The following is a 25,168-nucleotide window of genomic DNA, read 5'->3' on the forward strand; positions in this document are numbered from 1 at the left end:
AGTCATCTACACACACGCAGTGATGCTCACTCCACAGATCTCACGGCACAAAAGCAAGCACAAGAGTTCCAAACACGCCCCAGCATCTAAGCAATGCAAAGAAAAACAAGCACATAAAACTTTTGATTGACTGAACCACTGACATTTTTATTCCGGGGAAAGGATTAATAATGCTGCCTAAGTTCTGCAATCCAAATGGGAAAGCCAAGCATGGCTGCTCCTTCTGCCACACGCTCCGTAATTCAAGAGCATTCACAAATAGTTAAAAATAAATAATAAAATAAATCCATGCCTATTCACTGAGACCTGACAATTTTTGATCCCCTTCTCAGAACGCCTATTGCCTAAAAAGGAAAAGCAATCTTCCAGCACACCGATAAATCCAGCCTCATGCACTGCTCCCCCCCACCATCCCCCTGCCACATAAATTCATCACTTGCTCGCGCTTCAGCTTCTTCTTTGTTAAATTTTGATTTCCTACACTTCCCCAACTAACCAGAGAGGAGCAGCTGTTCCAGCCTCTCTGAACAAAATCCCTGCAAGAAGGCAGCCCTCGTACACGCGCTATGGAGCAAAACTCGCACCTGGCAATGTCAAGGTCGTGGTTATTTTTCTCCGACCATGAGGTTTCCAAACTGTTTCAACAAACCACAGAGAGGTTTGCACCAGGCAAGACTCCATCCTCGCACCCCGAATTACAAGCCACCACCAACTCCAACGTGCCTGGCGGTGGACACCCCACAGGACACGGTTGGCAGCAGACCCTGCCCGCCTCCGCGGCGTTCCTGACCCCACCACCTTTAACCTCGGCTGAGGAAACCCCGGCCACCCACGGCTGCTTCCAGTCTGCTACGAAAAGTCAAGCACGGGAACACCCAAAAAATTAAAATTCTGGGCCTAACGCTAGGAGAAGAGTCCCTTTATTCCATTTTTTAATAATTTTTTTGCATGTGTTTTCATCCAAGTCAAACAGACCTTTTCCTCCCAGGTCCGGGATTCCCCCAAACTCCCCGAAGCGACTCAAATACAAGCAATCAAAGTTTCACGGGGATGTACAGAAGGGGGAAGCCCGCTGGCCGGTGGGTACGACCCAACGCATCCGAAATAACCCCCAACCAACCCCCGGACCCGGGGGGGGGAGGGCAAGGGACGCCCCAGACCAACGCTGGCACCCACGAGTGGGCGAGACGATGCCCCCCCCCCCCCAACTGCCGGCCGGTGACAATGTGGCAGCATGTCTGGAAAAGCGGGGTGCACGGCGGGGCCAGCGCTGACCCGGACTCAGCACACACATATACTTGCATAAACATATATCTATAAAAGAAGATGACGGTCTCGCTCGGGAGGCCCGCCCGGCGCCGAGGCTGAGAACTGACAGCAACTCACCACTCAGGTAGTTGGTCCACTTGTACAGCACCCCCTCCATGGCGGCCGGCCCCCGCCCCCATGCAGCGCGGCCGCCCCCCGGCGGAGTCACGCTGCCGCCCGCCGCCGCCGCCGCCGCCCCCCGCGCCCCGCCGCGCCGCCGGCTCCCAGGGCCATCGCGGGGCACCGCCCGCCCGCCCGGCCCGGCCCGGCCCGGCCCCGCCCCCGCCGCCGCCGCCGAGCCTGCCCCCTCCCCGCCCCCGCCGCCACGCTACTAGCGCAGAACGCGCCACAAAACACGGCTCCGCGGCGCTACGGAAGCGCAAAGAGTTCTAGGAATCGCAACGCACGTGACCGACGGGAGCAAGGAAGGGGGGCGGCCGGAGAACGCCCGAAGCAGGTGGCCTCCCGCAGCCAATCGAAACGCGCCGTCGGTGAGAGCGCCGCCCAATGGGCGGCCGGCAGGAGCCGGCTCTATTGTGCGCGCGCTCCGCCGGGCTCCCCCGCTCGTTAACGTTCGCTTCCTACAGCGCCGGGGCCCGCCCACCCCCCTCACTCAGCGCCCCGCCTATAGACCGCTGCTGCCGATTGGACAAACCTATCGACGGACAGGTGCGTGCCCCAATGGGCGGCTGCTTCTTCTGGGATGGCTCTGAGGCTGGCCAATCAGAGGGCGTGCACCCAGTCCAGGACCATCGGAAGCGGGGGGCCGCCGGCTGTGAGGGCCGCTGCCACGTCTGCGGGGTCGCTGCTGTGGGGAGACTCGTAGGCGCGGGATGGCGGCCCGGCGGCGGTGAGGGGGGTGCCGGGGGGACCCTGGCTGTGGGGCGGCGATGGCGGCGGCGCTGCGGGCCGCCCTGCTGGTCGCGGCGCTGGGCTGCGCGGCCGCGGCGCTGATCCCTGCGGCTGACGTGAAGGTGGAGGTGCTGCAGAAGCCGTTCCTCTGCCACAGGAGGACCAAGTGGGGGGATATGATGCTGGTTCACTACGAGGGGTACTTGGAGAGGGACGGCTCCATGTTTCACTCCACGTAAGTAGCTCGCCCCGGCCGGCTCGCCTTCCAGCGGGCTGGAGGGTGAGCTTGTGCCAGGGAAAATATATATAGGTCTATGTATATGTACCTTTATACGTATTTTAACGTAGGTGATCTCTTCTGGCAGTGTTTTCTCCTCACAGTGGCCCGCAGTGACTCCTGTGAGGAGTGTTTTGTTGAGGGCGGGTGACTTTCTATTTTATTTGAAAAATTACCCTTCTCCCTCCTAAAACGCCCCAAACTTGCATTTTCCTGTGTGCAAGGAAACAAAAGAAATGCGTGCGTGTTCATAGCATGTCCTAGATTTTATTTGTTATTGAATTAAAATAGCTTAAGTAACGCTGCACAAACTTGTCAGCGGGACCCTTTCCACCGCCACTTATTTTCGGAAAGTTTGGTTTGCTTTTATACTTTGATAGTTTAGGAAGCAGTGACTCACAATGCTGCTTAAGGTGAACACCAACACGTCAAGTTTCTTTCCCTTTGCCAGATCGAGGCTATAAAATAAAACTTATTTAGCTTTTTTTTTCTTGCTAGTCTGTGGGAAGCAGAGCCATGTGGCATTTGTTAATAGATGGGAATGTTAGGCATCCTCTTCTGCAATGTAGACAGGGGTTTTGGTATATAATCTTAGCGTTTTAATAAGTCTTCTGCTATGCACGAATTTCTGTCTGGTTTCTAAAGCAAACTTCTATTGGAGAAGTCTGCCTCTAATTTAAAAAAACTCTGAAGTTATATATAACCTTCCACTACCGGCAGCATAATGTCAGCTTTTCATTACTGAAACGGCATATTCTTCACCTGCCCCCGACCAGACAAATCAACATGCCAGAGTAATGCAAGTAGGAGGAAGAGCCAGAAATTCGAGGGAGTCTGCTTAGAGCCTGCAACGACTTGCTAATGTTGCCTTTCCTGTAAAACATCAACGAAGTGCTAATAGTGAGAGACAGCAAAATGCTCAAGTATATGTATGCTATGTCTGAAGTCTACTTTTGTGGAACGTGTTTAAAAAAAAAAAAAAAAAACACCAAGAAAAACAACAAACCAAACAACAACGTTTTGCATGTTTATACTCTTGCAGACGATTTAAACTAAAATCTCACTAATTTTCTCTTGTAGTTAACCTGCCTCTTTAAAAGGAGTTCTAGTGACACACTAAGTTTTTGCTGCTGACTAACTTCTGTAAGTGCTCTGTTTTCTTCTTACCTGCATGTACCTCTCCTGCGTGACTAGTTAATCGAGCTTTTAAAATTCTGTGTCTGTCAGTAGAGTGAAAGTATTCCTGGAGTACCACCTGGTTAAGTTATAAAAGAGGCTTGTCTGCCTGTTTTAAACTTGAATGTTTTGCATGCATTTGCTTCTGGTTTTTTTGACTATCTGTTGTGTAGCTGTTTTTTTCTTAATGGCGTTTTTAGAAGAGATGTGGCTGATTCTTCTAAGCATGTTATAAGGTATATTGTAATCATGGCCAAGCTGGTTTTTGACTTGCAGTTTACCAAAGAATATGCATGCCCTTGAATGTAGATTTTTAAATAGAAATGCCTTTCTAGTCTGATCAGTTTCAAAGTGGAAATCGGGGATCCAGGCTGCTCAGTGTTGTAATAAATACACCATGTAGATATTTTATTTCTTTACATTTTTTAAGGAACCTTGTCATGCAAGGCATAAGTTTTAAAGACTCTAAAAGCTTAGGTCTTTCATTTAAGAAATGCCAAGGTGCCAAATAGTGGTGTGTTTTTAATTATATATCTATGCTGTGAGCATATTCCATCTGCTCCACTTGCCTTTTGTGGAACTTGCTGTCTAAAGACTAAGCGTTTTATTCCATTCTTTTACAGTCACAAGCATAACAATGGTCAACCTATGTGGTTTACACTTGGCATAAGGGAAGCTATCAAAGGCTGGGACAAAGGTTTGAAGGACATGTGTGTGGGAGAGAAGCGGAAGCTAACTATTCCACCAGCCCTTGCTTATGGAAAAGAAGGGAAAGGTAAACCACCTGAAGTCCTTCCCTTACTTTAATTGTTTCTAATCTTTGTATTTTTCTATTACTCTTGGCTAAGAGGTTATCAAGCTTTCAAGCTTTCCAGGCTGATTCCATTAAATAAGAAAAATTGATGGAGTCAAGTGCTCTTTCTCATAAACTTGTTTTCTGCAGAAATAACCATTAAGTGGTTACATGGTGAATGCAGGAAAAAACAGGAATTGATGGTAGCTGCTGTGTGGTATGTCCTGAGCGTCTCTTCTGTTAGTGCTACACTTAACAGTGCCCTGCTTTTTTTTTTTTTTTTTTTTTTTGCTTTTTTTTCCCCACTTTCTTTTTACAGTCAAGCTGGAAGTGGTTGCTTAGGTAACAGTTAGCTTTTTGGCCGTTGCATCTGTGTTTGTAGTGATACTTCACGAATGTGCATGTGCAAGCCTTGTTCTTGCTTGCAGGTTTCTTTTAGAACCCTAAGAAACTCCCTGTACTGCTGCCCAACCAATTTTTAGCTGATACGGTCACCATTTATTTCTCTATATAAGGACACTTAATTATTTCTTTTAGCTATTTTCAGTTTGGCCAGTAGTCCCTGTTATCCACAGGAAGATAGGCAGGTACATGGGCAGTCATGTTGGCATCTACTGAAAATGTATTGAATGGCATACGGACAGATAAAATCATCGTTTGTAGTGTTTTCTCAACCTGTCTATTACTGAGAGTTTTGGGTTTTTTTCCTTTCAAACATTTCCAGATTCCTGTTTTAATGGGAGGGCCAGATTGGGAATTTGCATTTTTAAGTGACAGTTTGAATGATACAAGAAGGTTACTTTTCCGTTTCATGGGGTTTGGTTTAGTTAACTGTTGTCGTGACAAAATATTCCTAATAATTGCTCCAAAAAGGTTATCACAAATGACCTAAGGTAATGCAAGAATCCAAAGCAGAAAGGATAAATGTCTTGGGAACATATAATCTTTCCTGCTACAGTCCTCTGCCATTGATCTGAGACTGTTTTAGGAATGAGGAGTGCTTGCATATCTGTATCTTCTGGCAAGTAGGGCTGAATGCAGGCTAAGTAGTACTCCATAAACAGCATACTCCATACCCTCCTTTCTTGAAAGTATCCTTTTAAAACATATTTTTCTAGAAGCCTTAGTTTGTGATTCAAGAGATAGTATTAGAAATAATCATTTTTCTAGTAGAAAACAGGAAACTTGTGGTGATCAGTTAGTTGACTGTATGCAGGGCACAACTGTATATTTTTCCACAAAAAGATATTAAATGCTGCAGTGCTCACGTAGTCATCACAGGCCTAATTGCCTTGATTAATATGTAAAGCAGTACAGTTGTTCTTCAAAGACTTGCAAGCCTCACCTCTGTGTGTAGTGCAAGAAGGTTGAACAAGTAAACACTACTAACTGCTGTAAGAAATTACTTGCTTTAGGAAAACTTTGAAGTATTTGAATGTAATTATGTTGCTATTTTCAAATTATGCCCTTAAAGACAGAATTATTCCATCTGCATGCTTTCCTCTGAATGCATGTAATTTCACTAGCCTCCCACCTTGCTTGTTGTCTGACTTGAATGATGAGTCAGGTGCCTTTCTCAGAAAAATTACCTGTGCTCTGAACTCTAAGCAGGCCACTGTGCCCTGTACTTCCAGAACTTTCTGTGCATTTACTCATCCCAGAAATCTACAAGCCTGTTTGTTGCTGCAGCTCAGGGTGTATTTAACACCATAGCTCCAAAATAGTAGACATGGATTAGTTTTTCCCCTGTCTTCTCAAGACATGGTGATTATTTTATTTTTATGGATGCTGCTAGTATATATAGAAATATATTCATCCTCCCTGTATAAGGAGCAAAGTGGTGTGTTAAAAGGTTTTTGACAGTAGCTTTAGCCATCAGTATGAAGGCATATCACATCACTGTAAAAGCCAGTGCCTGATAAACTGAAAATCTTGGAGGGTAGTGGTCTTTGGCACTATTAGGAAATTATCCGACCGTTCACCTGCATCAAAAATAGCATGATGCCAATACATGTGCTTTGAGCAGGTTTATGTACTTAGTTTCTGCTATGTGTTTGGAAACAGCTCAGCGCTTTTTGCTGCAGTCCAGAGACAGCTATGGGATGCTGACAGCACTGCTGCCTTTCTGCCTTCCTCTGACAGAAGAGTTTTTCCAGTGGCAGAATAGCAGGTACAAGGTGTCGGTTGGCAGTGGAGGGGAATTTGGAGACTGGCAGGGTTATGGTGTGTCAGGAGGACTGAGCTCTCCCTTCTTGCTACCCTGTCCATTAGTCTTGGCTCTATGTTGCAGTAGTGGCCACCTGTTCACTGTTTTCCACTTTATCTGTCTCTGGCCATGAAAAAAAAGATTAAAAAACGTTGTCTGATAAACCTGTGATGATGACTGCTGAGTATGAGCTCACATCAATGCATACTAGTCTGCAACGAAACTGGTTGCATTCAAAGTTGCGTGTGTGCTGTAAGGGCTGCTCAGGATCTAGGCTACAGTCTGAAATAGTTACAGTTATCACGGTTACAAATACTTACCCTTGTCAGTTCAAATTGCAGGATGCTTTGAAAGTAGTAGTATTACTGGAACACTGCTCTGACACATATGGCTTTTGTATGGTACTCAATATGTAATTGTTTTTAACTCTTCTCCATGTTTACCATTTTGCACAGGAAAAATTCCACCTGAGAGCACACTGATTTTCAACATTGACCTTCTAGAAATTAGGAATGGACCAAGGTCTCATGAATCATTCCAAGAGATGGATCTTAATGATGACTGGAAATTGTCCAAGCAGGAGGTGAGTGGGTTACCATTCTCGTCAGCAAACCTAACAGAATGGGATAGTGGAAAGTGAAAGATAAGCTTAACTTGATCCTCTTAGGGACATATCAAAACACAAGTTAGATTTTAGTTATTATTGTGCACAGAGCATCTCTGCAAGCAGAATGCACACTAGTATAGTCATGTGGGGAAGGGTCTGTTCTTCCCAGGAGATGACTTTCAATGTTGCTGCTTTCCAGTTCTCTACTTTTTTTGCCTTTGGAGTTTTATGCCTTTTCACGTTGGTATCTTTCCTGCTGAATGCTCTTGAACTACTGTTCCTGGCCTGACAATTAAACTCTTGTCTGTGCTTTGCCTTTCTTGCATGGCTTCAGCTCACGTGCTTTCTTACACCTTAACAATATATTTTTTTTTCAGTAACGTTAAGCCAAGGATGCACATCTATGCTGCATCACACTGTGCCTTGGATCCCAGTGGAACTGTTGGACTTGGGCTTCAAAAGTGGCCTCAGTAAGCTGAGGCATAGGCATGTGACCCATGCTTATGGGAGACTTGGATGAAGTAAAACATCTTAGAAATATAACCAGACTTCAGGACTTCTTAGAGTTAGCTGCTGATTTACAAAAAAGCTGGAATTAGAAATTTTTCTGCTGTAGGGCAGTCCTGCTTCATAGCATTCCCTGTCTGAAGGACATGTATTCAGCAATATTTATCTTCCATTTGCCTCTTATTTTCAGTTGCCGTCTTTTCTGATGTGCAAAAGTCATCCATGAGAAGTTAAGATAAACCACTGAGTTTGTTTTGATTTGGGGCTGGTACAGCTTGCTAGATCCAAAAGACTAATCTTTTGTACTGTGCATCAGACAGTGTCAGTGTGTGCAGTGTCTGTGTATTAGAAATGTAAGCAATGACCCTAACAAATACCAGAATGTGACACAAATAAAAGAGACCTGAAACATAGCACATTCATCTTGCTATTACCAGTCTACTCTACAGCTCTTGTTACACAAGTGGTGTCTGTTTAACAGGTGGGTATGTTGGTATTGATATTCTTGTAGAAGGCTCTGCAATTTAGAACACTTGGGATCTCAGTAGCTAAACTTTAAACTCAGTAAAATAATCTGATGTTCAAAACACTGCTCACCATTAGTAACTAGCTTAGTGTAAATAACTGTTCCACTAGCCTTTTTAAAAGCTACCTTAAAACTTTGTCCTTCAAAACTTTGAGATGTCTAAAATAAATCTTTATTAATGTAGTACCCATTAAAGCATCAAACGCTGAGATTGTGGATGGATTTGTCTATATGTTTGAGGTGGCTGTTTATATCTACTGGGTTGTCAAAGTGCTAGGATGTATGTGAAAACGCTGATTGGCTTTCTGACCAATTGGTAGCTAATAACTTCTGCCTAGCTATTTATTCTTTACTGTATAGACATCAGATGACAGGTTTTCCTGGCTCATTCTTCAGTCAGATACCATAAAGGTATGGCAACTGATTCACTAGTTTTACTGTCTCTTACATTACTAAAGAGTCTTTCATCACTGAATGGGGCTGCAGAATCAGTTAGACAAGTAGTATTTTGGCAGTGGCATAGGAAGGAAGGTATCTATTTTCTAATACTGCCATGCTGAACATAGTGGCCCTCTTCTATACTACAGTAATCAATTCTTTCATAAGGCTAAAAACATCAGCTCTCACCTTTTTGTCTAATAGGTGAAAATCTACTTGAAGAAAGAATTTGAAAAGCATGGAGCCGTGGTAAATGAAACCCAGCATGATGCTTTGGTTGAAGACATATTTGATAAAGAAGATGAAGACAATGATGGGTTTATATCTGCAAGGGAATTTACGTACAAGCATGATGAGCTGTAGAAAAGGGTGGCATAATTTTTTTGACGCAAATGGCAGTGACTTAGACTGTCTGGTTCTCTTGTCATCTTAATTCTGTGTTTTGGAGTTGACAGCTGCTGTTGGCAAAGAAACACTCTTTATATAAAGAGAATTTCTGTTCATTATGTACAAATGTTTTAAACTATTTTAAAGTATGAAAATGTACCTCCTTTCATGCAGCAAAGACTTGCACATCAGTGTTTTTTAAATTTTGTATTAACTTATTTTTCAGAAATGAAACAAACTTTCCAGTTATCAAACATTGTGAAAATCAAAATCCAGTTCAGTGCCTTTCTGTGATCTGTTTTTAAGAACACTTTCAGTGACTGTTTTATGTATAACTTCTAGTCTGTGGCTTAATTACTCGACCTTCCTTCTTGTGTGTCACTACTTGAAAGGCAGTGTGCTGACCTTGCTTTTTGGTGCAGATTTTTAAAAGATGTGCTAGAAGGTATAAGCATATCTTTATACAGCTGAGAAACTGATACAAAGCTGAATGACAAGAATGATTATCCTGTGCTGATTGTGCCCTTCTAAAGGGAGAGTGTCACTAACCATGCCAATAATTGTCTGCATTTTTATTTAAATTATGTGAGCGAAGTAGGAGTTAAATGTTTCACTTCTAATGTCAGCAACGTTCTAGGAAATGTTTGTAACTTGGAAAATGGCAAGTTGTGCTGCAGTGCAGAGGTAGCGTTCTTTACATAAACACACATACTTGTTTTGAAACTTGCAACTTGCATTCATGAAGAAAGATTATACCTTTCTCCTCTCAAGTTTTGAGGGAGATGTTGCAAGTCTGAAGCTTTTCCAATTTGCAGAAGGGGAAGAGCATACTGACGTGAGGATCGGTGTGGCCTGAAGAACAATTTGCATTGGCTTGCCAGCTGTGCAACTGCCTGAGTTGCAGAACTTGTTTCATCATTGCCCCTTTGCCATATTTGCACAAGTAGCACGAGTGATGTGAATTTTGGATAATAAAGTGACTTTTTAGAAAAATAGAGGCATGAGGTAAATGTTACAGTGGTGTGTAACAGAGGTGGAGACCATGAAGATTTCAACTCCTTTTTTTTGTTTTGTTTTGTTTTGTTTGAGCTGAGAGAAAGAAACATTTTACAATTGTCCATGGTTTCTTAAATAAGAGGGCAAGGTATTGCAGGGAAAGAATTAGCCTGTATCCTGGTACCACTAACATATGGATCTCTGAACACAGTATTTTACTTGGAAAATATTGCTCAAGGCTGTGTGTGGACACAAAGCAAATCCAGTTGTTTGAAACAGTTTGCTGCATTGCACTAATCCTTAACTATTCCCAAGTGAGACTCAACATTCAAGGTTCTCAATGCTGTAGATGAGCTAGATGTTTTCCTTGCCACCTAGTGGTGCAAGTAAGTATTAGAAGACTACTTCATTAAACAGAGTTCAGCTACATAGGGACATTACAGATTGCTGTTAATAGTATCTGTTTTGGAGGGGGAAAAGTGTAAGTGAAGGTATGCTGTGGTGGGGTGGTTTGTTCTGGTTTTTTTTTTGTTTTTTTTTTTTTTTTCTTCTAGCATCTGGCATTTTGTGGCTGATGGGCTATGTGATCTAGAGTTCTGGCCACATACTCTGTTTTCAGTAACCTTTAGGTCTTTTTCCTCAATGGTGCTATCTAGTTTTCTTGAACCCGTTTATGCTTTTGCTTCCATAATGTTCTATGGCAGTGAGTTTCACAGTAGAATAGTGAGGAAAATATTTCCCTTTGTTTTAGGCTTGTTGCCTGTCCTGATTCTTGTATTGTGAAGAAATAATGAATAATCATTACATATTTAGCTCTTCTTGCTGGTCATAAGTTTGCATATTGTTTTTTGTTGTTTTTTTTCCCCCTCATCACTTAGGAAAATTGAGGTTGCCTGACTTCAGCTCTCACAAGGTTATGCATGTTCTGTGCTGCGTGTCTTTATTTCCCCTACATGCCAGAGCACTGCGCATTTTGGGGCAACTCATCGCATTTATATTGCTCATGTTGTATTGGGAGAGATGCCTTATCAAATAGTTTCCTGTCTTTCCCCATTGACTACATGGGGAGCCTAGGCAATTAGCATAGCCTAGGCTGAGGAGGGCTAATGGGATATGAAGTTGACCCTTAAGACAATCTTACCTGGGATGTGGGAACTGGCAGGTACTGTGTGTGCGCACTGCTGGGAAGAGCAGAACTGAGACTTGCATTGGGTCTGACGGGGTTTTGGATGATTGTTCACAGTGTTTAGCATGTTCCCCAAAAAATGTGGCTCAGGAATGAAAGTATAAAAGCATGAAATAAAACTTGGCCCAGATTAATGACCAAATATATAAAAAATTAACTTGAATAATGGGGTGTGAGTGTATGCCTTCAGTAAGGGACAACTTGTTTCCTTTATGTTAAATAGGGGAGGGAGTCACTGGGAGTCAGTGAATTCTGTGAAATGTACATATGCATTATCTTCTACTGGGATTTTTAAAGCATTTCATAAAAATAACTTTCAGTCAACATGTACTGTAGTTAATTTGTTCATGCCAGCACAGAATTAAAGCTGCAGGACCAAGATGCTTTATTTGGTGGTATGTGTAGGTTTATGCCAGATGAGTGGATGGGTTTTGTTCTTGGTGCTTTTCTTGGTAGCTGTGTTAAATTTCTGAAAGTGAACTGAAAAAAAACATTTTCAAAAGTGCAGAATCAGCAGCAGATTTGAGAATTCACTTCAACTTTATTACCGTTTGCTATCATTAAAGTCTTTCTGTGAAGATGAAGGGATTTCTTAGGTAGAAATAGTACTACCTGTCTTAACCTCAGTTGCATCTGCTTGTTAATCCACAGGGCGTACTGCTGCAGTGCCAGCAGGAGCCAGCTGGCTACCGGCAGGAGAGCAGAGGCAGGTAGCTGCCTGTCCTCCAAGGGGAGAAGGAATATTGGAATTTCAGTGGCACTCGGAAACGTTTTGACTGGTTTATCTGTGAAGTGCAAGGTATATTTCCCTTGAAGAAACAAATCCTTGCTGCTTGTCTGTAAAATGCAGCACTAAAGTGGAGGGGGTGCAAAATGGTGTTGTGAGCACATACCGGATTGTTCCTCTTGCATCTTATAGCCTTCATCACACATTTCTTGTTATTTTGTGGTTATATAGGAAAATATGTACTGATGGTTTTTAGAACTGCAGCCTGTCATTCAGAGCCACTACTCAGCAATTACAGTGGGAGTTGGTGCCTTCTGTAGGTACAGAAGCAGCCTTCAGAGATCATTTTATTTGAAAATTCTTGATATGCAGTGCAGTGACACAAGAAATCTTTTGGCAAAGCTTCAGGAATGCTGTTTGTAGTCTGAAATGTTTTTTAAAGCATTCTTCTTTGAGATCAACTGACAAGGCCAACAGTGTTGAAAACGAAGGAATCACTTTATTGGGTCTTAAATCTTTGCTTTTCAGTACCTTATGTCCTTGTGCTGCCAGCAACATCCCCAGTGTAGAGGTGTTTTGGTGAGCGCTGTATGTGACAGAGTCATAAAACTGCAGTGTTAAGTACATATTGAACAAACTGCTACCGTAGTTTCTTCTTCATGACATTTAGAATGAAAATGATCCACAGTGTGTTTCCTGAGTACTTCAGTGTAAAAATAGGTGGTATAGGTCAGCCTTTAAATTACAATTGGCTTCGTGGTACATGTTCCCCACACCCCGTCGTTTCTGCTGTATCCCTTGACCCAGAAATCCCAGTTTCAGATGGCAAGTGAGTATCAGCAGGATGGAGAGAGCTTGCTGCTTTGGGGGATTCTGGGGAAAAAGAGCAAAGCTAGGGGAAATGTGGTGAGAGTGGAAGCACGCAGAGCAATGTCAGAAATGCAAAAAGATTTTGTTTCCTAGATTGTTTGGTATCTGCTTGCTTGGCAGAAAGAACATTGGCAGCCATTGATGTAGGTATTGCAAATTATAAGGCTGGTTCCTGATCTGACTTTGACTAGAAATCACTGCTTCAGCTAGTTTCTATATTGATTTTTTACTCTTATGACAAAGTTTAAATTCATGCTTCTGAGGTCCATTAAAGAATATTCAAACTAGGTATATTGCATTTGACTGCTTCTTAAAAATACATCAGCCACGTTATAGAGCTTTTGCAAAAAAAAAACAACCCGCAAAAAAAAACAACCCGCAAAAAAACCAAAACCCACCACCCCAAAACCCTTCATGTATCTTCAACACTGAATTGTTTTTGGTAACAGGAAATAAAACAAACAAAAACTGCTTATATTTGTATAATCCTGGATAATTTTAGCCTCTCTTGAAAGTTAATCATAATGCTTACGTTCTGTGCCCTAGTTTTCTCTTGGTACACAGGAAAAACAACTGACAAAATACGGATCTTTCTTTAGCTATCCTGTTTCTGTTTTCATGCTCGTGCTTGATCATGTCAACAGTTTCACACAAGAAATGTAATTGAAAAGCTCAGTAGGAAGCTGTGTATCTGTTACAGGGACAAGGACCTTCGTTATCAGCTTTCCCAGCCTGGAGGGGATTCGGATGGAGCCTCCTCCTGCATCATGTTTCTTCCTTCTGGGAGGTTCTTTTCCAAAAGCAGGTTGGTTTTGATAGAGGTTGCACCCAGTTAGGAGCTGTGTGGTACTTTTGTCCTCTTGAGTGATGTAAAAAAAAAAAAAAAAAAAAGTAGGAGCTTGGTTTAGCTGAGAAATTTGCCATAAAGATAGAGGATAGTTTGAAACATGTCAAGTCATTTTGCTCAAGGTTTATGAGGGGCATGTTCCTGATGGAGGGCTGGAGTTTGTCCATGGGGATAGTATTTTTTATATATATACTTTTTTTTACTTCTAACTGCTCTGCATCTCCATTAGATAAACAAGGAGCAAAGCCACTTTTAAAATATTAGGATCTGACTGCAGAAATCTAGCGCAGCCAACTCTTCAGAGCTCCCCAAATCACAGTTAGATTTTTTTAGAGGAAAAACATGAGGCTGATGCTAACTACCATTAAGAGCTGCTCTTCATACTAGATACAATGCTTCTAATTTCTAGTTTGTGTCACGACCTGCTTAAGGAGATTAAATGACGCAGGATAATTGATTTCTCATCTGGGAGTCAGACTGAAAGCATTAAATCAATCCTCTCCTCTTACATTTTATTGCCATTGAAATTTCTTTAAAGCAGCTGATGTTTCCTCTTCTGCCTCTTTCCCTGGATAGCGAACTAAGTAATACCCATTTCTTTTGCATGCTTGGCCTGCTGTCTGTCTGGGAGTAAATAGTACAGCTTAGCTCTGGTCTCTCTAATCTGCTGGGATGTGTCTTTAGAGAACGGGTTTTCATTCCATAAATACAAAGCAAAATGTTCTTAGTGACCCCGTGTCCATCTCTGGGTATGGAATCTATACGGCTATAGCTAGCAGACTAATTGTAGCTTAAAGAAAATTATGTCCTGCTGGATTTTACTCTTAGCAATGCTGACCACAATACTTAGAGAGTTAAGACTCGCGATGTTCCTTCCTTTTAACAGAAGGTAAAAATTTGCATTTGTGTCCAGTATTTCAGCCCTTACGTGCTGTCATGTCCTCATGGCTATTGTCACTATTACTAGTTGGGTCAAAACCTGGGCATAACACGGTGACATGGACATCGTGATGTAGGCTTGCACTCTGAAATAATTCAGCCCTCTGCCTCTACAAAACCTGGTCTGAAGCAAGGCTCTCAGGCACATGGTGCTCATCTTCCAGCTGACAAATGAGGACAAACTGCAGTGGGAGCATGTACAGAGCAGAAATGGCCAACACTCCTGTTCATTTGGTACCAGATCCTGCTACTGCAAACCTGAGCCAACTTCAGCTCATGGTGGCACCCTTCCACAGCCACAACCAGCCATTCACGCTGTGGTGGGGCTGTGTGAAGGCAGGCTGGTGACGTGGGCTCTAGGACATCAATTAATCTTGCTTCTTAAGCAGGCAGCTGCAGGAGGGGAGCACAGGGATGTGTCAGTGCCTCTGGACAGACCAGAGCAGCACCAGCCAGGCTTGCGCTGTCACACCACTGCCTGGTGTGGGCAGGTTCTCCAAGGGCAGGCTTGGAGAAAACAGCAAGGGCCCTTGCACTGGGGGGAAATAGCAGAGAAAATAGAATCATAGAATATCTCAAGTTGGAAGGGACCCATAAGGATCATGGAGTCCTCATAGCTCCTTACAGGGCTACCTAAAACTAGCCAACATGACTCAGAGCATCGTCCAGATGCTCCTTGAACTCTGACAGGCTTGGTGCCGTGGCCGTTTCCCTGGGGAGCCTGTTCCAGTGCCCGACTACCCTCTCAGTGAAGAACCTTTTCCTAATGTCCAATCTGAACTTCCCCTGATGCAGCTTCATTCCATTTCCTCACGTCTTATTGCTGGTCACCAGAGGAGATCAGCTGTCCCCCCCTGCTGTCCCTTGTGAGGAAGTTGTAGACTGCAATGAGGTCACCCCTTGGCCTTCTCTTCTCCAAGCTGAACAAAAAAAATAGGCAGGGGAACAGCTCTTGGTACCATCCAGTTTTTCTTGGCTGATATCCACAGCCAATATAAGGCAGTTTAAAAACTCATGGGTAATATATTGTTGATATTTCTTTATTAAAATATGTACATAAGGAATAACACACAACCAGTATGACATGAGCAATGCAGTTTGAGCTTTTTTTATTTTTCCAGTCTCCTATTAACTACTATTTTCCAGTTGTACATTGTGGACAACGCCATTTATGTAAACTTGGGCTGTTCTATGAGAAAGATTGTGGTTGTTTAACCCTAGCCAGCAACTAAGCACCACACAGCCGCTTGCTCACTTCTGCCCCGTATCCCCCCACCCCAGTAGGATTGGGGAGAAAATCAGAGGAGTAAAAGTGAGTTGCAGATATTCTTAAATATATATTTTTCCCATCCTTTTGGAAGTACAGGAGCCAAAAGGACTTCTTTGTTTTATCTAAGTTTGAAGTATTTCTGTTATCAGAGGTCCCTTCCCACCTGCAGCTATCTACCACTTCCATGAATAAGCAAAATTACTTAATCAAGGGGTTTTTTTTGGAGTCAGGACAGCTTAAAGGCATATTAAAAAAAAAATTAAAAAAAAGACTGTCCAAGTTTTAAGTCTCCTGAAAAGTGGAATAATGAGAAATGCTGCAGCAAAAACATCCCTAGCCTAGGAAGGACATGCCACTACTCACACCCTGCGGTGTACGGGAGGAGAAAAAAAGGTTGCTGACACATGCAGAACTTTTTCAGCGTACTCAGCAGACCTGTTGCTGTGGTAACTAACCAGAAGACTGTACCTCCTCTGAAGAGCTGCTATTTGCACTGCACCAGATGGCTGATAAATCACATAGTGGCACTTTCTGTCCCTTGTATTACTGTCCCATCTTTTCTCTTAAGTGCTGTGATTTAATTTGCAGCAATTTACACATAGATTATTCAGAGATGACACACTAAAATAGCACATAAAGCTGCTTCAGGTATGCAGTCATTTTAATGAACTCCTGTATCACCTGCATAACACCAGAACTGTTTTCTTATATTACTGATTTATGTTCAAGCTGTTGCAATTTTATGAATAATGCTAAGCTGAGAAAAACTCTATGCTTGCATTTTAATATAATTTTAATAAGAGTAACTACATAGTACCGAGTTACTATAGCGCGTTTCTTGCAGAGGGAAGTGAGACACTTTTCCAGTTCATCGGTCTGCTTACAAGCATTTCTGCACAGGCAGCATCATAACAATGGAAGCATACATGAAGCTTAAACAGGATCACTGCGTAAGAAAGTAATGCTGTTGTCTCTGTATTTTCTGCTTCTTTGTTGTCATTACTGGCTTATCTTCTCAGGATGACATATTTCCTTCTTCCACCCGCCTTGACTATTTATTATTTTGAGTCTTAAGCTATTGTCAAGTGGTTTAGCCTCATTGTTACAGGTGATGTTCTAACACACTAAAAAAGCTCCAGGCTAATGGACTTGAAAAGCCAATAATAATAAATGTGTCTTGTGATACCTTTTAGAGTTATGAAAGTAAGTATGGTGTCACAAGTTATTATAAATTAAAACAAGGAAAACTATAAAATTTATGAAAACAAAGCAACAGACTGATGCTTTTTTGATAAATCCAACCATTACTCCAGAAGAAGGCAACCTTTTTGAATGTGCAATGGAGCAGCTTAGTGCGGTTCTGTGCTGTGCCTGATAGATTTCTAGACAGAGGGTAACTGCAGCGTGCCCAGAGTCCCTGTAGCATGCCGTCTTCTGTCCCTGTGACACTGGCTAAGCAGTTGTGTTCTGTTATGTCACTTGTGCAATGGAGAAATGAATCGCCTTCTGTGGTGCACGAGTAAGAGCTCAGCAACTAAGCTTGCCACTGTGCTTACAATGATATCTTACGTACAGCTGCAGCCATTTACACAGATTAATCTTCAATGGTATAATGGCATAAAGGGGCTGCAGCCAGGATTTCTTGTATCTTTTGCATTTTGAACATTTCGTGAGCCCAGCAGGTGACATCTTTACTTCACATCACAATATTGCACCTGCTACCCTTTTTCTTTCTTTTCTTTCTTATGGGCGAAGCCACCTTTAGTGCGGGAGAAGTACTCTCAACTCTCTGCTCCAGTCCCCTGAGTATATAAAAAACCCAAAACGCCCAAGTACCATTGATACTTTTTATTCTTCAGATTTGTTTTACGACATCAGTTGAATTTATGGGACTATGGTGAAACTATTATCTGTTATGTAAGAAGTTTTGTGTTCCTGTAACTTGCTGTAAGAGGAATCATTTAAGTTTAGAGGGATACCTTTATGGCTAAAGGCTTAGAATTCTGACTTAGCAGCAACCAGGTACATTTGTTGTGTGCAAGCCCAGTTCATCTGCTTTTTAGGTACAGTGTTCCACCGGAGAACACCAGAATACGGTGGCTTGTAATAACAAAAACTAATACCAACAAAAGGGCTTTCTTGGCTGCACTACCCTTTCACCAAAATCTATCGTAGTACATTTTTTTTATATAATTTCAACACTTAGGTGGTCTTTTTTTACCATCTGCATTAAGCCAGCTTCTCTCCTAAATACTGTTTGCTGAGAGAACTAGTTCCATTGGTTGTATGCCTGCATGGCTGTTGTCTTGAGCTTGCAGAGAGAAGTATTTTGGAAATGATGAATCAAAGATTAGTGCTAAGGTGTCTTGAGGATTTTGGGTACTAGTTCTGCTGAGTCGGCTTTGATCTCTAACTAAGGAGGTGTTTAAAGAAGAAAAAAAATAAACTGTAACTTAAGCTATGTGTTGCTGTGTTTGCCTTTTGGTCTATTCCTTTCACAGATAAAACATGGAACAAAGGTTCTTTGAAATTCTCTTTTCTGAAGATGTGTCCTTCCTGCTCTCCTTCTTTGATGTTGCATCCCATTGGAAATTCATCTTTTACAGGAGAAAAAAAAAATTAATATCCATAAATTCTGCTGTTATGTTATTAAAGACAAAGAGCAAATAATCAATAGGTAAGCATTGTGGCTTTGTCCTAATGATTATAATTTTGTACTTTCTGTTTATGCAGCAATCTCCATTCAAAGATTTCAAAGATGCAGCTGTGAGTAAATGCTCTCCCCACTTCATGTATGAGGTAATTTAATTGCTGTGAGGTTACAAGCTTATGGCAGAACAACATACACCCCAGGCTCTCTTGATTCCCAGGACCATGCTCTAACCGCTCATCCTTGCTGCTTTACACAGTTCATGACAGCTTACACAGAAAGGAAGCATGCAAGATTTCTGTGTCTCCGGTATGTAATCATTTTGCAGACAGTCTAATAATTCTTAGGTAGATTATACTCATCCATAATCATCTCCAGTGTAATTAGAGAATAGACTTAGTCAGCTAAGTGAGCATAATATGGGCAATGTAAGTGGTGTGTTATAGGATATAATTTAAACCCCCTTTTAAATTGCACCTGCTCTTTTCATCGGCTATCTTTCTGATTCTAAGAAGCAAGCTGCCTGTGACGCAGTTCATCCTTGATGTAACTCCAGAGCAAGGAATTTGGGTTGTTATATTCAACTGAAGTTGTTACAATTAAATAGATATAAACTCCTCAGCTTTTCAGTGGTTCAAATCACCTTTCAGTTAGATATTTTAAGCAGGAGATATCCAGCCTTTTTTCTACTGCAAAACACATTGAACTGTAATTCTGATGACAGCAAACTGATAGTAGAGGAAAAAAAAGGTCTTGCTTAAAATACATAATGGAAGGTCTCAGAGTATGAAAGGCTCCATGTTGCTAATGATCAGCCCTGCATTTTAAGCAAAGGCACTGAGGCTAAGTGATGACTTCTAAATTAGTCCCTATTTAGGTTGCTGATATACCCTTAAAAGGTGCAGATGCCACAATATTTCACATTCACTAAGATTTAGAGTGGGAACAACAAATTACTTTCTCTTTTGGTTATGTAATGAAGTTGCAACTTCTGGTCTGCAAGGAAGTTTGGCAGCAATGGTGTCCAAAGCTTATCTATCATTTCCAAACACACGCAACCCCATGGATCCTTCTGCTACCTGTGCTGATGACAGGAAATTCTTTTTGCCACGCATCGTTCCAGGATTTTTCCTTCTAAATTTTCTTTTCATGTAGGGTCCTATATGCAGATTCTGTCTGGCTTTCTGTTTTTCTTTCAGCAGGTTACTAAACTAGATCTACTGATCTAATAAGCAGTGTGATATTTAAATGTCTAGATTCCTACCTTGTAGGAGTGCATGACGTGTAGTACTAACTGAAATGTGGAGTGGCTATCAGTCTTGTGCTTCTTGTGGCAATTGATTCTGCAGACATGTTAGGCTGGCTTGGCCCATGTTAATGAGTTCGTCTCCTGAAAAGAAACAGGAAGAAAAGCAAATATCCTGAGGAACTCAAGTTCAGCCACCACGTTGTACAGCATTATGGAGAACATGCTGACACGACACTTTCAGATAACTAGTTCTGCTGGCAAAAAGCATTAAAACCTGTGAAATGAGGCAAAAGCTAAGAATAAACCTCTTAGACTATAGGCACAAAGCTCTTTTACAGATTTCTATATTTTCTGTGCCTTCCCCAGGTTTCACACTGCTGCACCAACCGTACTTGCTTCCTCCTCCTCTTATGCTGAAACGCTCTAATTTTTAATGCTTTGTTCTGCCTGCTGGCTCATCTGTGCCTTTCCAACCTCCTCCCCAGCTTCCTTTTAACCTTGCCATTAAACTTAGTTGGCAGTCCCTTCTCCACACCAAGCGTCTGGTCTGGGGCAGGCATTGGTGGAGCGTGCAGCAAGGTTCCTTGAAGAAGGAGACAGAAACGTAAAGGTGCTGCCTCACACCAGCAAACCATGTTTGTTTTCCTAAACCAGAGCCATTTAACCAGGTAGCGGTGGACCTGCACGACTACAGTTTGCAGTGAAACTATTTTCACCTCTGTATGGAGGTGCAGGTTGTATGCTGAAGAGGGAGCACAGGGGACAGACCCATCTGTGTTGGTTTGGCCAAGAGAGCCAGCCACCTGCTCCGTGCGCCATGGCATGCTGTGCTCTGCGCGGGGCCTCGGAGGGAGGGACAGTCACTGCCCTCTTGCTCCAGGCCTGGTGGCGCTGGTGCTCTTGTACCCGAAGAGCTGAGAGGCCCCCAGGGGTTCGGCTGTGGGAAGGGCAGGAGCCCGCCGCGACACTTCGCACGCAGCCACCAAAGTCCCCGATCGTGAGGTCACCCCATCAGATTTGCAAAGGTTGGTGGGCTCCTTATCTGGCGGTTTGACCTGTTAATGAGGTGGCAACCACATTTTAAATGAGCTGTGTTACTTTCTAGACTGATCCTGCCTGTGTGGCAGAGAAGCGCAAGTTACCCATCCAATTATATGACTAAAACTGAATAAACGAGCCCCTTATTTTCATAGGCCTAACCTGAAGGCAGTATTGGTGCCCTCTCTCGGTCCCTGAGGCAGACTGAGGGAGGACGCCTGCCCCACTCTCCACCCACGCACGCCAAATGTGGAAGCTTCTCCTTGGCACCATCTTCATGTCCTCGTGCTTTGGTGGTCCCTGCCCTGGTGTGGCCTTTGAGGGTACCCCCACCCACCCACGCGAGCCACCGGCGGCCACCACCCCTCGCCCTGAGGGCAGCTGGCAGCCGCCAGGAGCCAGCACCCGTGCACCTCACGGGGGAGAGGGGGTCGGGAAGACCCCGGGCGAGGGCATGAATGGCTCTGAAGGAAGGGCCGGTGCCAACCGGCCAGCTCCGCGGTGAAACGCAAGGAACGGAAGGCCCCCGAGGCCCGCGGTGGGGCAACCCCCAACAGCGCAGGGGGGCGCGGCGGACCTGCCGAGCGGCGATGCCCCAGGCGCGGACGGGACCCGCCACCGCCGCCGTCGCCGCCCCGGCCGGGCCTCACCGCGCGGAGCGGTTCGGCAGCGGCTGCGCGCGCAGGGGGGAGGGGGCTGCGCGCCGCGCCTGCTCCCACCGGCAGGGGCCGCCGCCGCGAGGCTGAGGGGAGCGGAGCGTCGGACGTGCTGAGGTACGGTAGCGGTGCCAGTAACGCTACAGGGCAGGGCGTCGCATCTTCCCTCTCCCCTTCTCCCGCTGAGCGGCGGGGCCGGGCCGGTGCCGTCCCGCTCGGCGAAGGGGGGCTGCGGGCAGCGACCTGCCCGGCGGGGCTCGCCCCGTCAGCGCCGGGCGGTGAGGGAAGGAGGGAGGGGATGGCGGGATGAGGATGGCGCAGAACCGGTTTCCCGGAGTCGGTGCGGGTGATGTCCCCCGGCGGCGATGTTCCCGGGCGCCTCCGCGCACCTGCTCCCGCGGCGGCGGGAGGCACCGCGCCGCCCTGGGCGGGGGCTGCGGGCACCGCGTAACATGGCTGCCCCGCAGGCCTCCCCCGGCCGCCGGGAGTGAGCTCCGGGGGTGTGGGTGGGGGGCCCCCGGCGAGGGGCCACTTGGTCTTTGGTTTACCGACAGCGTCGGTAAACGCTGTCCCCGGCTGTCGCAAGGCTTTCCGGTCGCTGCCTTCCTTTAAGGACCCGGCGTGAGTTGTGTACCCTTTCTTTTTTGTGAAGGTGTCTTTTCATATAGTCACCTTGAAATCTACGTGCCTTTATGGGCATTTCTAAGCATGCTGTTACGCCCAGGTAGGTATGTGATGGTTTCGTTCACTTGAGCAGGCTGATGAGCAGACATACCTTCCTGCAGGAGTCTGCAAACCCGAGATCTTTATTTGTGCTACTAGAGGCTACGGTTAACCGGCCCTTTTTTGCCCTTTTTTTTGTTTTTGGTTTTTTTTTTTGTTTTTGAAAAGACATTTTCTCCAGTACTGATAATTAAAGGGGGGGAAGTTGTATTAAACTAGTATCTCAAGCAGAAGACAGCTTTGTTAGGGCCCTGTTCCTGTGTGTGCACATACATATATATATATATATATAGATGCCTGTGAAAAATCTCCCCAGAACTGAGTAAACCCATCCATACCTGTAGGAAATGAAGCTTTAATAATCCCAGAGAACTGGTTGTGATGCAATGCACTTTGTAAATTCTGTGATGTGAACTATCTGTGTATGCTAAATTTACTCAGTAGTTTAGAAGATAATAAATACAGGAACTTGTGGGAAGCGGAGTCACTGACTCATTTGGTTACAGACTATTACCACTTCGGCTATTGGTCTAAAAGCTGTTTTAGAGTCAGGGATTTAAAGCATCTCTAAACGTACTTGGTTTTTTTGTAACATGCGCCCCAAACCCTCCAGCCAAACAAAAAGAAACCTCAAAACAAACCCTTAAGCATATATATTTAGGAGGTTGATCTCTGTCAACACAGGACTTCCACTGATTTGAGATGAATCAAGACTGAAGTTAACTTAACCGTCCATAGTGCTGTGAGCTTTTGCAAGCAGTTTAGACCCTAGAGCTTACATGGACAGTCTAAAAAGACAGGTGTTATATTGAGGCAAATGTGGTGGATGGAAGTTCTTTATTGATATGAGTAGGTTTTGTCTTCCCCAAAAAGTATTTCTGTTGCTTAGAATTTGAGATTTTTATGGTAACTTCCATTTTTGGAAGACATTTGGTAAAGCAGGGCATAGCTTAAGCTCCATTTGTTTACTCTTTCTGAGTTTGGTATTTTTGGTAAAGGCTACTGAATTTGGCTCTACACCTTCCCCTTCCAAAGTCATCAACCATGAATGCTTTACACAGTTTGCAGGTGGGAAGGTGTGCTGGTTTGTGCTAGAAGCTTCCAGTAAGAATTTCTTTCTTTATTATGAACTTGAAGAGTTGTGAAGCTGGACATTATCCCTCTAGTCTGTTGGCCTTCTCTTTCTGTAAATTCAGCAGATCGAGAAGTTGCACAGGATTGCTGTCTATACCTGCCTCTCTGTGAGGTACCCAAATGGCTGCTTTCTGCCACAGTGTGTTACATTACATCCTAACATTTACAAACTCTTTTTTAGTAGTACTGTAACACTTGCTGTTGTTCGGGGTTATATTTTAAACTAAACTGAGACTTCCAACAAGATACTTTGATGCTTTTTATTTTACCCTTTGCTAACATAATGATGTTGCTAATTTGAAATGACTACCAGTCAGTATGCATTAGCCAGTTCTGTGTGGAGGTGGACAATCTTTTCTGTGCAGTGATCAAGACCTAACTGAACCGCAAAACTGGATTGTGCCGGCTCTACAAAGAGGAAAAGCTACATGGCTAAGTATTATGCAGCAGTTAGCGACTTCTCATTACGAAGTTGTGTGTTGTACAAAGATGCTTCAGATACTAGCAGATCCTAACAGGGGTCTCTGCCCCAGTGACAGAAGCACGAAAAAACAGGTGCTTCTCTACGAAATGGAGAGTGTTACAAATACGACCTCAGACTGCAGGCTGTAATAGCCGCTACAAAAGGAATACAGTTCTATGACTGCTTGGAGACTTAATTAAGTGCATTGACATCCACTCAGTGAAAAGTCTGTATATATAATGAATTTTCCCTGTATGCACAGCCTGTGATGGAAATGAGACGGAAATCTGTTGTCTTCTGGATGACTGACCCTGATTTGTTTTTAAATAGAACTACGTTTTCATTAACATAATTCAGATTACTTGAGGCAAAAAATAAGATTGAAAGATGCCTGCTTTGAAAGGTTGGATGAGAGTGTATTAGACAATTAAAATAGAACTGGTTGGTCAAGGGACTGTGAAGTTCTGGAACAGCTGAAATCTTACCATTTGTTAGGACTTTAAATGCTGAAGAGCTTTACCATGCTGATTTGATGGCCAGTATCTAATTTGTTAGACAGTCTTAAGAAACCTGGCAGCTGTGGCCAGGAATATTCCAAATTTTCCCACATAAAGCAAGAGAAATATTTTCAGTTTTTTCCAGACCTATTATGTCTCTGCTCAGATAAATGACTGAGTAGGGTGTACTGCTTAGGAAAGCTTTGAAATGCAACTTGATTTTATGCTTGTGTAGGGAATTGCTACTTCTTGTAATTCAAAAATAAAAGCATGGCTTGCTAAGTTTCAGCTGCTGATAACTCCTCTTAGATATCTTTTTAGACACAGCTTAGAGGAATGGAGACAATCGAAGTTGAGTGTGGCACCTTCGAGTGGTAAATTGCTATCGTCATCCATTGGTGGTATGGAAAAAGTCAAACAGTTTGGCTAAGGTCTAATAATGAAATGTCCAAACTATAGGGACACACAGATCTGGCATGGTTTTGTGCTTTATATTCAGGAACAGTCTCTGCTTTCTAATTTCTTAATAAATGCAACCTTCCTCTCTCCTGATAAGTCATGCATTAAAACTGTCCAAATTGTCAATGAAAAAAAAATAACCTTTCAGTGTTTCCTAAGATGGGAACAATATTATTATTGTGCCTTTCAGTTTGCTGTCTTTGTTCTGTGCCTGCAGCTGAATGAATTTTGCTTTTCATTTCTGTTTTTGGAAACATTGCTTTTCTGCAGAATGCACAGATCACATGTCTCTGTGTGCATAAGACACTAGGCTTGATTTGTAAATGGAAATACAAGCTTGTCCCAGACACAGGAAACATCTTAATTTGAAGGTTAAAGTAGAGGTTG

At 43.6% G+C, this 25,168-nt stretch overlaps 3 protein-coding genes across 6 annotated transcripts in view; 2 read left to right on the top strand and 1 right to left on the bottom strand.

Annotated features, from left to right (window-relative positions):
• The window catches only part of PLEKHA8 (pleckstrin homology domain containing A8), a 33,130-nt gene extending 31,668 nt beyond the window's left edge, over positions 1-1,462 (bottom strand). For 2 of the 3 annotated variants that reach the window (XM_054190194.1, XM_054190197.1), the window contains exon 1: positions 1,387-1,460. In XM_054190194.1, coding sequence (XP_054046169.1) covers positions 1,387-1,426 — 40 coding nt within the window. In that variant the 5' untranslated portion in view covers positions 1,427-1,460. Of the gene's footprint in view, positions 1-1,386 lie in introns of all 3 variants that reach the window. The other variant, XM_054190196.1, reaches the window with a different exon arrangement.
• A 580-nt stretch (positions 1,463-2,042) lies between these two features.
• FKBP14 (FKBP prolyl isomerase 14) lies at positions 2,043-11,583 on the top strand. Its single transcript, XM_054190198.1, has 4 exons — positions 2,043-2,395; positions 4,237-4,388; positions 7,068-7,195; positions 8,895-11,583. Exons 1-4 carry the CDS (start codon positions 2,199-2,201, stop codon positions 9,051-9,053), a joined length of 636 nt encoding a protein of 211 aa, XP_054046173.1. The 5' UTR covers positions 2,043-2,198; the 3' UTR covers positions 9,054-11,583.
• Positions 11,584-21,575: 9,992 nt separating this feature from the next.
• The window catches only part of SCRN1 (secernin 1), a 41,633-nt gene continuing 38,040 nt past the window's right edge, over positions 21,576-25,168 (top strand). The window contains exon 1 of one of the 2 annotated variants that reach the window (XM_054192727.1): positions 21,576-21,622. Coding sequence is in view for 1 of the 2 variants with exons in the window: in XM_054192726.1 (XP_054048701.1) it covers positions 22,198-22,229 (32 nt within the window). In the remaining variant the exon portion in view is untranslated. Of the gene's footprint in view, positions 21,623-22,048; positions 22,230-25,168 lie in introns of those variants that run through there. The other variant, XM_054192726.1, reaches the window with a different exon arrangement.

Source organism: Rissa tridactyla, chromosome 2 (assembly GCF_028500815.1).
Source record: "Rissa tridactyla isolate bRisTri1 chromosome 2, bRisTri1.patW.cur.20221130, whole genome shotgun sequence".
In the NCBI taxonomy this organism is placed as follows: domain Eukaryota; kingdom Metazoa; phylum Chordata; class Aves; order Charadriiformes; family Laridae; genus Rissa; species Rissa tridactyla.

Bases quoted from the DNA above. Each gene is read 5' to 3' on its own strand.
- FKBP14 (XM_054190198.1), top strand. From the start codon at position 2,199: ATGGCGGCGGCGCTGCGGGCCGCCCTGCTGGTCGCGGCGCTGGGCTGC. The intron at 2,396-4,236 runs GTAAGTAGCTCG...ATTCTTTTACAG, and splicing joins GGCTCCATGTTTCACTCCAC to TCACAAGCATAACAATGGTC. The intron at 7,196-8,894 runs GTGAGTGGGTTA...TTTGTCTAATAG, and splicing joins GGAAATTGTCCAAGCAGGAG to GTGAAAATCTACTTGAAGAA.